The sequence below is a fragment of the Vigna angularis genome, chromosome 10 (assembly GCF_016808095.1).
Source record: "Vigna angularis cultivar LongXiaoDou No.4 chromosome 10, ASM1680809v1, whole genome shotgun sequence".
In the NCBI taxonomy this organism is placed as follows: domain Eukaryota; kingdom Viridiplantae; phylum Streptophyta; class Magnoliopsida; order Fabales; family Fabaceae; genus Vigna; species Vigna angularis.
The window spans coordinates 12205831-12223976 of NC_068979.1; the positions used below are offsets into that span (position 1 = coordinate 12205831).

Here is an 18146-nt window from a genome sequence, read left to right on the forward strand (position 1 = left end):
ACATTGTACATAAAAACTAATAAGTATTTCAGAGTATTCATGAAAATACCAACGGTTTGTCTATAAGTTGTTTTAAGCTTATTTTAACCAATTTTCTTGGATAATATGCAAAAAACAATTTAAAAATATTTCTTAATTGTAGAACTATAACCAAAATGTATCCAATATAAATGACTTAAATTATACCACAGACGAAGAAAGTAATAACATCGCGCATGTACGCAAGCATGGTTTGGATTCTATAAGCCATCATATAGTAATAACATTTCAACTGTCCTTGTGAAGTTAAGAAAAAAAAGTAACAAGTGATGGGATCACTCCTCTCTCGCTAATACCCAACTACCAAATTTCAGACATTAAACAAAAAATATTTATGCATTTTTAAGTTCGGCATCCAAACCTAATGAACCAAGAAATTCATGTCTGCAGCAGAGAGTAAAACATTTCCCCAATATGTCCAATATAATATTGCAAGGAAAACTAGCACCGGGGCTTCAAAATTTATGAGCCAGCCTGTCCAATCACATCATAATACCACAGCTCTGATTTCCCAAAGAAGCTAAGATGTAGACCAATTACCCAACTGTGGAGAAATAATCACAAGGACTTGCACAGTTGAATGAGAACCCATTTTACTCCACTTGAAGATGCAGGAGTTTACATTTGTCTTCTGTTTTGAATGGATTGTTCAACAATATACCTGTTATCATCATAACACCAATCATTGTACAAAAAGAAAGGACAACACATAACTAGAGGTTTGCTTGAGATAACCCAAACAGCTCACTAATCATGGAGACCAGGATTTTTTATACAATAACTGCTATTATTCTAAGTGTCAAAAATAATTTGCTCCAATCATGTATTTCAATTGAAAGAACAATAAAAACTAAAGTCTATTAACGCCTCCATATATATGTAACTATGCTTAGTATTCGGAAATATTTGCAACTGTAAGGAGAGAGAGGTACACAAGTAAATTCGATTTGACGATGAAAAATATCAAGAGGTTTATCTTGCAAAATTTTGCACGTAAAGATTAAATTTGATTGAGTAAAGTGAGAGTTAAAGGATTGGACCAACCAAAGTTCAATAATGATAATCCAAAAAACTATATTTTGTTTAAATAATAAAAAATCTTAGTAAGTTAGAAAAATGCTTGAATGACAAACGAACCAACATTTATCACAAATAAAACTTGCGTTAACACTTACTTTCCAGTACAGAAGCCAGCAGAATACCAGGCATTCAAAACAGTAGCAAGATCCGTTTCCAAACCACTAATTTCTTCATGTTCAGAATTGTTTCTCTCTTTTCCTGAAATTGCATGTAACAAACAAATATGCTGCTTATCAAATAAAGTAAAAAAATGAGATAGTAATGGAAAAAAGATGCATATCTAGATAACAAAGTAAAGCCATAGAAACATAAAATGGTGGAAGAACATTAAGCATTTGATAACTGACAGTTTCATCAACAAACTGAGCACAACCCTCGAAGGAGGAAATAATTATGCTACAATATGTGTATCGTTTAAAAACCAACATACATTAAAACAGTTAACACCATCTAAACAATTCTTAATTCATCCAATCAAATTAAAATGGTTAACAGAAAACAATAAACTAGCCAAACATAGAGAGAAAAAATTCAGATGGCGCCAGCTTAAACATAACAATATATGTATACAAGTTATCAACCAGCAGTCCTACAGATGCACAAAAATGACAGAACAGATGCATTTATGAACGAAAACGCTTGATCTCAATATAACTAACAAAGTTCAATTCATTTAACAACTATATTCATGCACCTGTTTACTCTAAGTAATGGGATTACCTTCATTTGCATTAAATTCGCCAGATATGGTTGTTCTAATAGTAGACAATGCCTTCTCTGCAGCTCCCATTGCCATTTTGCGGATGTCATCATCCTTATAAGGAAATGGCATTTTATGATCCATTTCCACATAAGCATTGTTACAAGGCTTGCCAACAGATAATTCACCCAAAGAACAAGCAGGAATTGATGTGAGTGGTTCCCGTAGACATTGACTATAACAGGGGCAACATGTACAGACAGCATTTGGATCAGAAACTTGGTACCCAGCCATTGAATACTCTTGAGAATCAGAATAAGGTACACCAGAACTAGAAGCAACAGCCAAATTTTGGTAATTCCAATAGCCGTGTTGATTGAGTTGCTCCAAAATCTTCGCCCTTTTCTCCTCAAGTTCATAATACTGCATAACCAACTGATTATAATCATCTACACCTTCCGCATATGCATAACCACTCTGCCCACTCTGGATGCCTTGACCACTTGTTGAATCTAGGCAAGGTTGCTCCACCAGTGACTCTACGTTATGATCCTCTTCCAGTTTTGGCTCATTACTAGTCTCACCTGAATCACGCACGTCAGTAGCTGGAATATGGTCATTCGTGTCAGCATCCCTGAGTTCAATAAAGCAAAATAAATTGAGAAAAATTACTGAGGATAACCAATGCCATGTACTATAACCCTGTATCGTGACCTAATTTCTCTTTGACAGCACAAATAGTAAAAAATCATTTGCGACATTTTTTTCCTGGTGGCATGACAACATCAACCTATGACGTTTTACATTCTCTTTAATGCACTATTATGAGAAGCGGAATGTCAAACAAAGACTAAAATTGTCCAGTGTAGGGCATACTAATAATATGCAGATACAACTTGTTACACGTTTGAGAAATATCACGCAATGCACGATAGCTCGATAAAAAGAAAATATAAATATATATTAATTAATAAACACAAAGAAGATTGAAACATATTCCAATAGAGTGTTTTGGTTCAACAATTATACGCTCACTAATGCTAGTTGAATTGAACCTTGTAGTGTCGGAACTTGCGAAGTCAACAGAGGAGGCTCCTTCTCCGATCACTGTCTCCGCCTCTTGAGCAGTGGCGTCTTTGTTCTTGTCGCTGATATGCATTTTCTTGAATATACAAATCGTAAATTTTATGAGATAAACAAATAATTAGAATAAAGAAGAGTGAAAATATGGTTACCAAATTATTTGCAATTAGAGAGAGAGAAAGAGAGAAGAAAACCTTGTAGGTGGAAATAGCGTGGTCGAAGGCAGCGATGAGAGCTGAATCGTCCCATAGATCTCCTTCCTTCTTCCCCATACTTTGTTTCGATTACAAAGAACTCCACCTAGCACCTTTCTTTTTCCTAATCCTAAAACCCCTTCGATTTAAACCCTAGGCCTCCGTCAAGTGACGCAAATAATTCAAGGGGTAAAAGATCACACACCAATTTTCAGATTAACTACAATTATATATATTCTTAATTATGTTTTTAATCCTGAGTTTCTGGATGAATTTGATTTTAGATTTTAAATTAAAAAAATTCTTATCAGTCTGCCACACAACAAATTATCTGAGATTTCAAAATTACAAAATTTTAGATGATTTATGCTAATAAAATACTTAAAAGATAAGAGAAATTTTAAATAAAAATAACTGAAAACCCAAACTTTTTCTACCTAAATTCTTAGTTCAGATAAATAATACAGGAGTTAAAGGTAAATTTACTTGTACCATATATATTTTTAATTCTAACACCAAGAGTATTAGACATATTATTATAAGGTTAGAGAAATTTTAAATAAAAATAATTCAAAAACCTTTCAAGTTTTTTCAACCTAAATTATTAGTTGAGATCAATAATACAGGATTTAAAAGGTAAATTTACATGGACCTATATACTTTTAATGCTAACACCAATAGTGTTAGATTGATCATTATAAAGAAAGATAATATTGTGTTAAATAATGTATTACATAACTTGTGTTAAATAAGAATGAAAAAAAAATGTAAATGCACCTTAACGTTGAACTTAATTTTAAAATAGAATTAATAGTATTTCATTCTATCATGTTTTATAATATTATATTATTAATTTCTTGTTTATAAGTTATTTATTGTTTTCCAGTTACATTTTTATTTGTGCATTTTATTTGACAATAAAATATTATTATTTAGTAAACAATCTTGAAATTTTATTTACATTACTTATGAGTTAAATATTTTGTACTTTCTTTGTGAAGTTAATTGGACAAAAATTTTGATAATTTTTTATTTTTAAATTTTAGAAATGAATAAATATAATCATTTTAGTAAAAAAAGAAATAGTATAATCATATTTAAGAGAATATATTCATTTATTTCCTCTTTAAGTTTTGGGATAAAGAATGTATTAAAATTTTGAACATGAATCAATTTTACTTCACAAAGTGATCTTCCACATTGGTCAATGCTTTTTTTTTCATTGAAATTTTAAATTTAATTTGACTGATTACACAATTAGGTTGTATTATATATATATATATATGGGGTTTGTTACCTGTTGTTTAGTTGGTACATTTTAGCGATGTGTATCCGATTTTAGTAGACAAAAATACCTTTATATATGGATTCTAAGTTTTAAGGTTAAGGATATTTTAATAATTTTCATTTTCAAAACTTAAAAAAAAAAAAAAGAAACCCTCCAAACCCTTAACGACCTCTCTCATTCCTCTCAATCCTTTCTCTTTGATCTCTCTCACTCCAACCTTTTTTTATGTCATCCCTACTATACCTCCAATTGAAAAAATCAGAAACACTTGTCTTTAAACAATTTGCCTTTGTAAAGAGTTGAGTCATTGACATATTCACCTTAACCAATTCTTTTGAATGTCATTATGCTTGTGAAAATTAGATAAAATTATATACGACAAAATTTATAAAATGAAAACTCATTATAAAGTCATTTTTTGTAAGAAATTGTTTAACGAGGAGTGTTTCTGATTTTTTCCAAGCCAATTACCAATTCCGTTGATTTCATTATGCTTGTGAAAATTAGATAAAATTAGATAAGACAAAAATTATAAAATAAAAACTCATTATAAAATCATTCTTTGTAAGAAATTGTTTAACAGCGAATATTTCTGATTTTTTCCAGGTCAATTACCAATTCCTTGATGCGTGTGAAAATTGGATAAAATTAGATAAGACAAAAATTATAAGATGAAAACTCATTATAAAATCATTTTTTTTAAGATTGTTTAACCACAAGTGTTTTTGATTTTTTCAATTAGGCTACAGTAGGCATGACAGAGAAAAGATTGGAGTGAGAAAGATGAAAGAGAAAGGGTTGAGAGGAATGAGAGAGGTGAGTAAGGGTTTGGAGTTTGTTTTTTTAGTTTTGAGAATGAAAATTATTAAAATACCCTTAACCTTAAAACTTAGAATCTATGATATATAAGGATATTTTTATCTAATAAAACTCCATACACATTGCTAAAATGTACCAACTGAAAACAACATACGAGCGTTAACAAACCCAAATATATATATATATATATATTTATTTGAATCATATTTTTATATTTATTTTTCATTCACATTACAAACATAAAATTGTTGAATTTTATAATTATTACGTAACTTTAGGATATTATGATAGATTTATAATTATTTAATTGATAGTATACTATTTAGACTTCTGATTGATTTTAGTCTTAATATTTATTCTTAATCAATTAGTCATAATATTTGTTAGATAAAACTAATGTAAACATTTCTCTACCTTTAAAGGTAACATGTGTCAATATAATAAAAGTTTAATCAGTAATTTGATTTTTATATTTAATTCTATGATTAGTTTTTATATTTTTTTAATTATTTAAGTCTTTATATTTTTTAAATAGAGAAGGTGTGCACATGAGTTCAAATTGTCTTCTTTATCTCCAACTTTTTTTATAACACAATTTCACCAAGATCATTTTCTTAAAATTTAAGATCATATATTTAAGATTGATGTTGACGGGAAAGGAACCACATTGTCTTCATGTAAAAAAATTGTACGAACTTATTCAAATACAAAAAATATAGAAACTAAATTACTAATTTAACCTTTTAATTAGCATGAGTCTTCCAATTTAAAAAAAATTATATTAAATTTATTTAATAAATATTAAAACTCAATTCAATAAAAGATAAACATAAAACTAAAACAAATAAAATACTTAAATATAATAATTGAATTACTAATTAAGTTATTTATAATTATATAAATATTATAATTATATAAATAATATTGTGTCCTCTCTATTTTAATCTACACTTTTGGTTAATTAAGTTATTTATAATTATATAAATATTATAATTATATAAATAATATTGTGTCCTATCTATTTTAATATACACTTATTTTGGTGTCTATGTTCCCATGTGTCTTCTAATTCATAAATTAGGATTTGGTTAGAAGAAGGAAAATGTTTTGCACGCTTGGGATTCCATGTTTTGCATGACATAAAAGGAGTGTCAATCTATTATAATATAAGAAAAAAAAATATGGTCAAAAATTTATCTTATTATTCATTTTATTTTGCTGACAAGAACTTAGTTTTTTAGTTATTTGACATTTTTATTTTTTTATTTATAATTTATTTTATTATCACATGTTTATGAAAGTTATTTGACTCTTTTATCTATTTGTTTTATTTTAATTTTATTTATTTATATTTATTTTGCTATCACATATGCATAAAATTTATTTTACCTTTTTAGCCATTTATTTTATTTTTAAAATATTTTTTCTATATTATTTTTTATTTATTTTTTACCACATGTGCATACAATGTATTTTATTTTTTTATCCATTTATTTTATTTTTAAGCTAATTTGTTTATAATTTTTTTAATTGTTAATTTTATTTTTCTGTAACTTCTAATTAATTGATCATTTAATAAAGTATTAAATAATAACTTATATTTAAAGTATACATTTTTTATACTATTTTTCTTATATTTTTAGTTTTATCATTTTATGATTTATAACTATGTAGTCATTTATTATAATCTATTATCTATAATATATTATAATAAAAGAAGGTACTAGAAAATTACTTTAATACTCGTTTTATTTGGTTTACAATTGTGCTAAAAATTAGTACTTCTTAATATTATACTTCTTAAAAGAAATTACTAAAGTTATTGCAAAATATATTTAATGACATTACTGAAATAAATTAAAAAAAATATAAAACAAACTTTATAGTATTATGGAGTGTAATTTTTTATTACAAATATGTATATTTTAAATTTTTAAAATTAACTATTAAATACAATTTTCATACAAAATTATAGATAGATGTTAATTGTAAAAACCTAGAAAATAAAGTATTAGGGTATATAGATGTTTTCAAATAATGAGATTGGGTATTTTATTTTAAAATAAATCGATAATATAAATAGAATTTTTTAAACCTGTCTCGTTACTTAAAACACAAATCATCTCTAAAAACTCTTTCTCTTAGTTCTCTTTCACTTCTCTCTACCTTTTCTAACTCCTCTATTATATGTTTGACGATTAGGAGGTGCTTAAACGACCACATTTGCGAGGCCTATATTTCTATCCGATCCATTTCTTCTTTAGAGCAAGTATGTTTCTATTACTTTTTCCTTTCGCTATTTGTTTCTAAAATCTTTGGCTTAGGACTGATGCATATGTTGTTCACCTCTCTTTTCTTGTTCTTTGTTGCTTAGTGGTCCTAAAAACTCACGTTGTTTTCAATTTTGCGGTTTGTAGGCATATCTCAGATTCCTTGAGTCTGAAGCAAGGGTGTCGATGTCTTTAGAGCTCAATAACTTTGGTGTAAGGTAAGATAAGCTAGCGTTTTCTGTTAATTTCAGTTGCAAAGTATGTTTTGGTAATTAATAGTATGAAAGATTGAATGTATGTTAGTTAACTTTGATGTTGGAATTGTATATTGTTAACACTTCGACAACTGTACCGAATCGTATCAAGTAATAATAAATGATAAGACCAAATATTGTTTCCTAAGAGACTCACGGCCTAAACAGTTATGTGATTTCTTGATTAAATAAGACTTGTAAACGAAATCATTGTGTTTATATTGCAGAAAATAAACATGAATGCAAGTGTTGGTCAATTGGATTGAAAGATGCAAATGTGATTGATATAAAATATGGAATGATTATGTTGTTGGGGTTTCCGACTAAACCTATCCACTCTCATGTATTTATGACTTCATCTTCTTCATTAATGTTAATGTCACTTTCTAATTTACCTTAAACCCGATGTCTCGGTGAAGAAAGTCTAATCCTAATTACTAGTTTACAATGTCTTGTCTCCCTAGCAATTAATCATGCATTACATTCGCACAGAAGCTTAAAGGCAACCAACCCTTCTATCCCTATGTCTAAGTAATATTGCTTTTGGGAGAATTTCTCCAGTTCTAGATTTTTTCGTATGTGTCCATATTGACAAAATCAATTATCATGCTATGAACGAGTTAAACAAAGCAAGCATAGAGTCTAGAGGAAAAACCCTAACAATTAATGAAGTAAAGCATATATAATCAAGAATCAATTCAATACATGAGAGTTTCAAAGGATTACATTGTTTCCCTAACAACAATGGAGGTTTAGTTCATCATAGACATGGTGAAATTAGATGAAAATAATGAAAAGAATGAAAGATAGAACCCTAAAAGTTGAAGATAGAAGCTTCCGCATCCAAAATTCGCCATCGAGGGGTGAAAGGAGTGTATTTTCGCCTCTTTCTCTCTATAGATAGACCCTCTAGGTCGACTAAACCCTTATATGGTTTATAAAAATAATAGAAAACTGGCCCAGGCCCAAGTCGACAGCGCTCAGCGCTGGCAATTGAGCTCAATGGTAGGTTCGACACTCAGAATGAAGCTCAGCGATGACGCCCATTTTTGCTGTCTCACACTTGCCAAAATTGCCTTTGAAGAGCTGCACTTACCGCTGAGCGCCAAAAGTGCCATTGAGCGCCATTTAAGTGGGCTTGGACCTGTTTTCTGTTATTTTTATGGGTTTGGACCTGTTTTTCTATTATTTTTATGTTCTATTTAAGGACTTGCATGTCCTAGGGATTAGATCTTTTGATGGCTTGAGCACAGAAACACATTTTTCACCCCTTGGGGGTAGATTTGGAGATGTTGATGGCTCTCCTCTTCTCTTTCTAGGGTTTTTCTATCTCATTCATTCTTTCATTCTGTAACACCCCCAATTTTAATTTCATAAAAATGTGTAGAAATTTAAAATTTTCACAATCATGAATAAAATCATTTTATTTTAATTGATTAATATCTACACAGGACATTTCTTTCATCTTACACGTCATGGTTATACAATATTTACAATCTAGAGATTTATTATGAAAGAATACGACTACAAGACGATTCCAATTCATACATTAAATATACATGTCTCTTATAAATTTTCCAAAGAAATAAAACTTTTACAATTTCAATATATAAATTATCCAACTTCATCACCAACGTAAAAAGTTTAATACGTTCCTTTACATAAATTGGATAAACTTTAAATGAACTCCTATATACTCCAATCCCTCTCTCGTCACCCTTATAATTCCTGCAATGTTTGTGTTCCTATTTGAGCTTCCATATAACAAATGTTATACAATCATTGTATAATTACATACACTAACACGCAAACACACAAGTATGGGTGAGCTAAGAAAATCAATTAACATACAATTCAAATTCTACTAATTTATAATCATGTGGTAAAATTACTAATTAAACCGTTAATTCATATCAAACCATTTGACAACCTAGAATCCATTCAAACAACCATGATTCATTATTTCCAAAAATCATGATTCATTATTCCCAACAACCATGATTCATTATTTACAACAACTAACTAATCAAACTTAACAATATATTTTACAACACAACAACTTAATCAAATTAAACATTCATTCCAAATTCATATTTTTTTTTTTTAAGGCATACCAAATTAACTATAACTACAAAACAGCCTTCAATAATCTAATAAAATATTGCTTAACTCAAATTAAAACAACAGTTTAGTACATTAACAGGTTCATACGTCTTTATATAATTAAAATATTTTAACCATGTAGTTAATACTTTTAATCCCAAACAATTTTCTAATACTTAATATAATATCCTAATAACTAAAATTGGAAAAGTTTATTACAAGTTATTTAATATATATATATATATATATATATATTAGTATAATATTTTAAATATTCCACTAGAAAAGTTTAAGGAACTTTATCATATATATTACATTATAATATTATATACCCAAAGTCTTAAACAACATACTTAAACAAAACACGTCTTGGCATGTTGTATAATATATAACATAATAATTATAACATATAATAACCTAATGATGTACCGATCATGACCAACATATCATAATATATATATATATATATATATATATATATATATATATATATATATATATATATATATATATATATATATATATATATATATATATAGTCTTTCTAGATTTTGTTTATAATATAATAATTTTCAATCTATGAAATACACTGGACAAAAAAAAAAGGAAATGAGATACAACAAGATACTAACGGCCCTACCACTTAATTCAATACTTCAATTTTAAACTCAACCAATGCCTTATGATTCAAACCACTCAATATATAAAAAAATATATATTGCACCATCACATGAGAACTTTGTAATATAATATTAAAACATATGTTGGACTGAAAATTGTCCAAAATCCCAACACTTGTCCTAATTTCTCCAAATTCGCGTTTTCTATGACCTTCTCCAATAAGCCATTGAATGAAAAGAAAATGTTAATTGCTTTTGCTCTAAATAAATATTTAGTCGAGGTTTAAAGTTATTAACGGTACAAATATCAACAACCAACACAAGCTTTAAACAACTTAACTCAAAGCTCAAGTGTGTTAAAAGATTTGGAGAGATATTAACAGCCCAACAACTGTGCAAACATTAACATCCTGATGCAAATATTTCAACAAAACAGCGAGGTTTTTATGTAGTTTATACAACCAAGACAACAAGGTATTTTCTGCATAATTTTATAGCAAGACAATAAGGTATTTAAATAGTTTATATATAAAGACACTGAGATATTTCTGAAAAATTTTATAGCAGGACAGCACGGTATTTAGGTAGCTTGCATTTCCTAAACCAGATTTACCAACTAGTAACATTCATTCAGGCACAAAGTGTAATTCCTTAAGATAACTCTTTAATTTAATTAAGTTCAATCACTTTTAGACTCATTTTCAATTCCTATATTCCTTCAAAACAGTAACCTGTAACTCTAAATACACTTAAACAATACATTGTATTACATCATGCGTACATTATATCTATTTTACTCATTCATGCAATTTCTCAACGTTTGATCATCAAGAAATGTAAATCGTGTGCACAACCATTCTAAGAGTGAGATTCTCTTATGTTTGGACCGGTTATTTCAAGTTAAATAGAATATGAATTACATACCCAACAATTTCTAAGTATGTAATTATCTCATTTACATTGCATTGTTTAAAATTAAGGAAGAAGAAACTCATTTATCATACTAACAAAACATATATATAACCAACTCTAAAACCAAGTCACAATAACAAACAGAGCACGACTTCCTCCCCTTTATTTCCATTTATACCTATTGCGGAGATAATTACATACCCATTAGTTCTGTTACAATTTATATAATTAAGATTACACGACCATCAGCCCCCTTAGAGTATTAGATGCTTAGTTCATTAACGTTATACTGGTTCTGATACATTGATCCAAGTGAATCATCAATGAAAAGTCATATTATGCACAATAACTCAACTCTAACCTAAACTTACCCCACTGAATTCCCGTCGGGTAAATAACCCCATTGTAGCAACCGAAAACAACATATAGACATTAAATCACAGATTTATATACCTTGTTTTCACATGGTAAGTATATCATCTTAAAAAATTATATATGCACATGTTATTGCTCAATATGCAATTCAGACCCATCATTCAAGTATCAAACACAAGCAATCCGAAACACCATTTATTCCTGAATCAAAATTGCAAGTATGCACACAGGAAAACACTGTTAAATATCTAGAAGCAGTTTAGTTCCCCATACCTGTTCCTCCTCTTTACGGTAACCTTTGGTTTGAACATTATGTATCTTGCTCTCCCAGTCCTGTGTTCTCTCTTTGACTCGCAAACTGATTCTCTTAGTGCCTCACACTAACCACCGATCTTACTCGGATTCAACATTTGGTGCTCTCCCTCGCACAAAAAATAAAAAAAAACTAAGCCTTCAATCTTCATTGCTCACTGTTCTAGGGTTTGGTCCGAGAAAGAGGAAAAAAACCCAAATTTGAAGAAGAAAAACAATTGGGTCAAAAGAACTTTTGATTCTAAAGAAGGAACAAAGAAAAATAATTGAAGGAGAAGAAGAATGAAGATGGGTGAGTTTCTCTCTCTCTGGTCTTCTCTCTTCCCTCTCAAAAACGCTCCCCCCCCCCCCCCCCCCCCCCCCCTTTTCCTACCAGTCCTCCTTTTTATTTTTATTTCTTGAAACCTCCAAAAAAATACATTTTTTTTTAAGAAAATATGTAAAAGTTAGCCCACTTGAAGGTTCGAAGGCGCATCCATCAAGCTATGCATACACAATCAACACATACACCACAAGACCAAGCTGAATTTATTGATATATTGACCATATAATAAATATATAAAGTATATAAATTCACACATTTCAAATATTAACTTACTATTTATTATTTTATTTTTTTTTTCTTAGTTCTTACACATTCCATTGTTCATTTAGTTCTTCCATGACGATAGAGAAGTAAACCTTATTTGTTGTTGGGAAAGATGTAACCTCTTAAATTCTCATGTATTGAATTGATTCTTGATTATATATGCTTTACTTCATTAATTGTTAGGGTTTTTCCTCTACACTCTATGCATGCTTTGTTTAACTCATTCAATTGCATGATCATTGATTTTGTCGATATGGACACATACGAGGAAATCTAGAACTGGGAAAATTCTCCCGGAAGCAATATTACCTATACATAGGAATAGGAGGATCGATTGCCTTTAAGCTTCTATGCGAATGTAATGCATGATTAATTGTTAGGGAGACAAAACATTATGAACTAGTAATTAGGAGTAGGCTTTTTTCACCGAGACATCGGGTTTAAGGTAAAATAGAAAGTGACATTAACATTAATTAATGAAGAAGATGAATTCATATATGCATGAGAATAAATTAGGTAAAATCTAAACTCAACAACAATATCATTAACTTCATCCATTCATTCTTGTATTTAGCCTCAATTGATCAAATTGCATTCATGTTTATTTTATTGCATTTGCATCCAAAAACTCCAAAATTTGTTCTTTAGAGTCTTAATTAGTTGAGAGTAATCACATAACTGTTTAGTGCCGTTGGGAAATGATACTTGGTCTTACCATTTATTATTACTTGATACGATTCGATATATTTGCTGAGGTCTTAACAAGTTTTTGACTCCGTTTTCGGGGATTAAAAATTTGTTTATAAATTAAATGGGTCTAAGAATACACATTAGACAAGTATGTTCATACATTAATCATATGAGTCATGTAACATACATTAGACGAGTTTGTCCATAGACTGATTACACCAATCTAACAATATACATTAGAAGAGTCTAATTATACACATATTAAATTAATTTATTAATACACATTAGACGACTTTATCTATGTTATGATTAGGCAAGTTTTGAAATATATCATAAACTAATTAGACGAGTCTAAGAATACACATTTGATAAATGTATGCATATATTGATTAGACGGGTCTAACAACAGATATTGAATGAGTTTGTCAATGGATTAATTATACGAGTCTAGCAATTCACATTACATATCAGTCTATTAATACACTAATTTATATTTTTAACGAGTCAACTCTACATATTTATGTATATTTTTTTATACTTTTAGAGGGTTTACTCTATCTTTGAACATGTTTTTATTATTTATATTTTTACAAAATCTACTATTTATATTTTTATAGACATATATTTTTAAATCTATAAATTATTTTTAAAGTTGCTTATAATCAAAATTTAATTATAAACTTAAATATAATAATTATTTTTTCCTAAAATCTATAATTCTCTTTTAATAAGCATTAAAAGTGACATCAATCCATAAGTAAGTATATATTTAAAGTAGTTAAATACGAAAATAAGTCCTTTTTGAAAGATCAAATTACAAATATTACTATGTTCCAGAAACCCTACTATTTAGGCGTAAGGTGTGTGTGTCTCTATATTTTTCTGCTAAATACTACTAATATTCTTATTTCATGCTATGTCCTCATTTATTTAAATTTAAATTGTATATAACATTAATATATAACTTAGATGACTAAAAAAGAAGTACTAGAGTGTTTATTAAAATAACACCATAAAAAAAGTGCAAATTAGAATTCTGCTGAATAGAATGCAAACAAGAAAGTTGGTGTATAAGAATGCATTATTGGAAGAATTTTCTGAACACTAGCTTATCTCCATTAAAAATAATAAAGGTGAAATTTAAAGAAATAAAGACACAATTCAACTTATTATTATAGGGGGACCAAATTCTTCATTTAAATTTGGCATTCCTCGGAGTCATAGGATACTATTTAATTCTAGAGCTCTATCTTTCTTTAATATATATTCTCACGTTCAAAGGATAACGCTCCAACCAGATATAATAATTACTATACTATAATTTAACGACACTTTAAGATATTTAACTCTCTTTTTGTTTCGTGCCTTTTACATTATAAAATAAACTTTAAAACCATGATTTGTACGTAATTTTTAAATTAATTTTTATAATATATATCTTCAAGCATATTTTTTTATATTTACAATTATGAAGTTGATATTTTTAAATAAAATAAAATAAAATATTTTGACTTAGCATCCTTTTGAAATAAATTGCCAAGTAATATTTGAAATTTATTAAATAACATGTAATAATGTGGTTGTTAAAAAATAATGAGACTCTACATTTTTCTTATTCTTTTAATATAAATATTTTTTTGTGTGAAAATTGATTTAATAAGGATGCTACAATTTGAAAAAAAAATGATATTTTTTATAATTTTGAATTCGAAATAACTATTTTGATCTATCTGTGTAAGGTGTGCTTATTACAGCGGTTTGTCATGAATAGAAAAAAATCACCATAAATATTGAATTTTTAAATTTAATATTTTGATTTAAAATTTGACGTTCAATATGCATTAGATATATATCGAATAATAAAATTAATACTTCGATTTTAAAATAGTTTACAATATGCTATCTAATATGAAACATTAATTCAAATTTTGGAATTTAATACTAAAATTTTGAGTTCACATTGAAAATTTTGAGTTCAATGATACAAGCAAAACAATTCTTAAAGTTTTTACTATTTCAATTTTATTTTCAAAGTATATTTTTTGGAAAATGATATTATTTATTTTTTGTAGGGTAAAACTAATTGGAATTTTTACTTTCAAATTTAGGATCGTACTATGATGCTTTTTAATACTAAAGTTATTGATCATAATTATTATTGTATGAATTTTTAACAATTAAAATTACACTCTTATCTATCGAAATAATTATTAAATATATTTAAGTAATTATTAATTTCTATAATTCAGTAATAAATTACCAATGTATAAATTGTGTATATTAAGTATCACTATTTAAGTAAATCAGCTTTATTTTGTTATTATTATGATTGTTATTTTTTAAAATTAATATCCAAAATTTGAATTTTTGAGTGAAATTTATATTTTGAAACTAAAAAGTATTTTATTTTATAATTAAATTTTATTTTTTTATAATATTTGATTATTTTATATTATTTCGGGTGAAACCTTTTTATTATTATTTGCTATATGGTTACAATTCAATAATATTCAATGATATATATACTGAATTTCAACTTGAATTAAAGCATGAGGTGTCCGTTATAAAACAAGTAAAAAAAAACTTAAATATCAGTGCGTTTGAATTAAATATCGCAAATCCAATATTTTTTTTATAATTAATCCGCTTTGTATGCTAATTTTTATTTGTCTATGTTATAAATTAATTAATTATTAGTTTTCATAATTAACTTTTAAAATATTGTATACTTAAATATTAACTTCTGAAGTATTTAACGAATTGAATTAATATTAACTATATCAATAAACTATAAAGAGTTACTCTGTCAGTAAATATTCATCTTCTAATCTATAATAAAATAAAAATAAAAATACTTATGAGTGAATCTCGCATTCAAGGTTTAAAGTAGAAGTTACCCATAGAATTGAATACAAACTACCAAAGATATGAAATAATAAAATAAATTTCGATAATCAAAGTTAATACATAAAAGTTTGATGGTTACATTTAATTACAACCAGAGAGAAATTAACCATAAGAAAGCAAATTAGAATGAAGATAATGAGAGGCTTAGTGAATATTCCTCTTTCTCAGTCCAAAGGACTTTAATAAAATGCGCCTTATAGCTTATTTTCTGGTGCCAACTCATTATTCTCGAGCCTTTCGTTTTTCCTTTTTAAAAAACATATTTGTAACTTTCAATTTTAGAAATTAGAAGTTAAATTTCAATATATTTCACTTCTCGGATTATTACTTTTTCTAAAAAAATTCCAAAAAATAATTCTTTAGAGATTTTGTTTTAAAAACACGTATAATTGAGTGTGCATAAGTTATTTTAACCTTAACTTTTTGGCATACAAGGAAATGAATATGAACGTACGGCCATTTTCTGTTGTTAATTTCCCTCAAAAGATAAGAGAAAAAGTATGAGAAATTGTGCTACTTAAATATTGTTTCAATGTAGTTTCACTATATGTTTTCAAATAAAAAATATATTTTTATTTATTAATTTCTTAATTAATAGTTTTATATATTTATTGGCTTATTAATTTATCGACATTATATATAATGAGAAAGAGGGAACAGATTACTTTACAAATAGCTTTAAAAGAGTTATTTTTCATCTTCAACATTTATTTTCTTATAATATTAAGTCAAATTTCTGTTTAGAACCATTAGAAATAAATAAATAATGAAATCATCTATTACACTTTAACGATTAAATGAAATAATTGATTTTTTATTCAAAACTAGCACGGAAATTTTCATAACGTGTTTTCAGGTACACGATAAAGAATGAAAAGATACGAAACTTTCATTTAAGAAAAAAACATTTATTAGATTAAAAAACTAGTATTCAATACTTAATTGTTTTTTAACTATTTTTTAAAGAAAAAACAACTTATCCTTAATACAACATTGATCAGAATTTGTCGTATCACATTTAAAATAAGTTTTCGCATGGAGAAGTGTTTCAAAATAAAACATAAAAGTTGAGTATGGAATTAAAAAAAAATGTTGAAAAAAGAAGTACTAGTCGACTAGGAATACTATTAACATAAAACATGATAGATATTAGAGATGAATAGCATGTTTTAATTTGATAATTAAGAATAAGTTTACTCCATTTAGTAACTCTCGTTGAATTAAGAGTGTGGAAGTTACAGATTGACTTTGAAGGAAGTAGGTTTTATTTGGGGTGAGAAGTTAGAGTTTTTGTCGCATGTTTTTACGTACCAACGGAATGCGTGGTGTTGTCCTTAATGAAATGAAATTGGGAAAATGTAATGCACATAGGGTGAGGAAGGTGTTGGGAGAATGATTCCAGATGAAGAAAGATGAGCAGAAATGAAACCTTAACGAAGTAGTAATCGCATAAGATAAAATAAGAAATGGTTTGATAGCAACATAAGTTGACATATTTGACCCAACCATAACCCAAGAACTTGGGCTCCCCTCATCATGCAAAATTTAAATCTCTTGCAGAATGATCATAATTAAATTTCCAAGGCAATTAAAAACCCTGTCTAGTTCTTCCACCAATATTTAATTCCATAGGGGCTTTCCATCCATGCTCTGGTCCCCACCTGAAAGGGACACCCTTCCATCTCACTGCTTTCAGTGTCAAACCTCAATAAATAACTCACCCTTTCCACCATGCAAATCTCCAACGTCAATCTTTCTCTTTCAACAACCAATTTTTTTTAAATATTTTTTGGTAAAGACACCTCAAATACTCTTACCAAAGGAAAAAAAAAAACAATTTTTTAGAATGATGCTTTGCCAATTAATCATTACCATTTTTTTAAGAATAATCATTATTAATTATTGTAAATA

At 27.6% G+C, this 18146-nt stretch overlaps 1 protein-coding gene and 1 long non-coding RNA gene across 2 annotated transcripts; both read right to left on the reverse strand.

Annotated features, from left to right (window-relative positions):
* Positions 1–218: 218 nt before the first annotated feature.
* LOC108335158 (uncharacterized) lies at positions 219–3354 on the reverse strand. Its single transcript, XM_017571107.2, has 5 exons — positions 3097–3354; positions 2875–2981; positions 1840–2453; positions 1215–1317; positions 219–700 (listed from the first exon to the last, which is right to left on the reverse strand). The coding sequence occupies exons 1-5, from the start codon at positions 3172–3174 to the stop codon at positions 658–660; spliced, it is 945 nt and encodes a 314-aa protein (XP_017426596.1). The 5' UTR covers positions 3175–3354; the 3' UTR covers positions 219–657.
* A 5898-nt stretch (positions 3355–9252) lies between these two features.
* Positions 9253–12396, reverse strand: LOC108335134 (uncharacterized). Its single transcript, XR_001832709.2, has 2 exons — positions 12011–12396; positions 9253–9455 (listed from the first exon to the last, which is right to left on the reverse strand). It is a non-coding gene; the product is annotated as an uncharacterized LOC108335134 (long non-coding RNA).
* Between the last annotated feature and the right edge of the window lie 5750 nt (positions 12397–18146).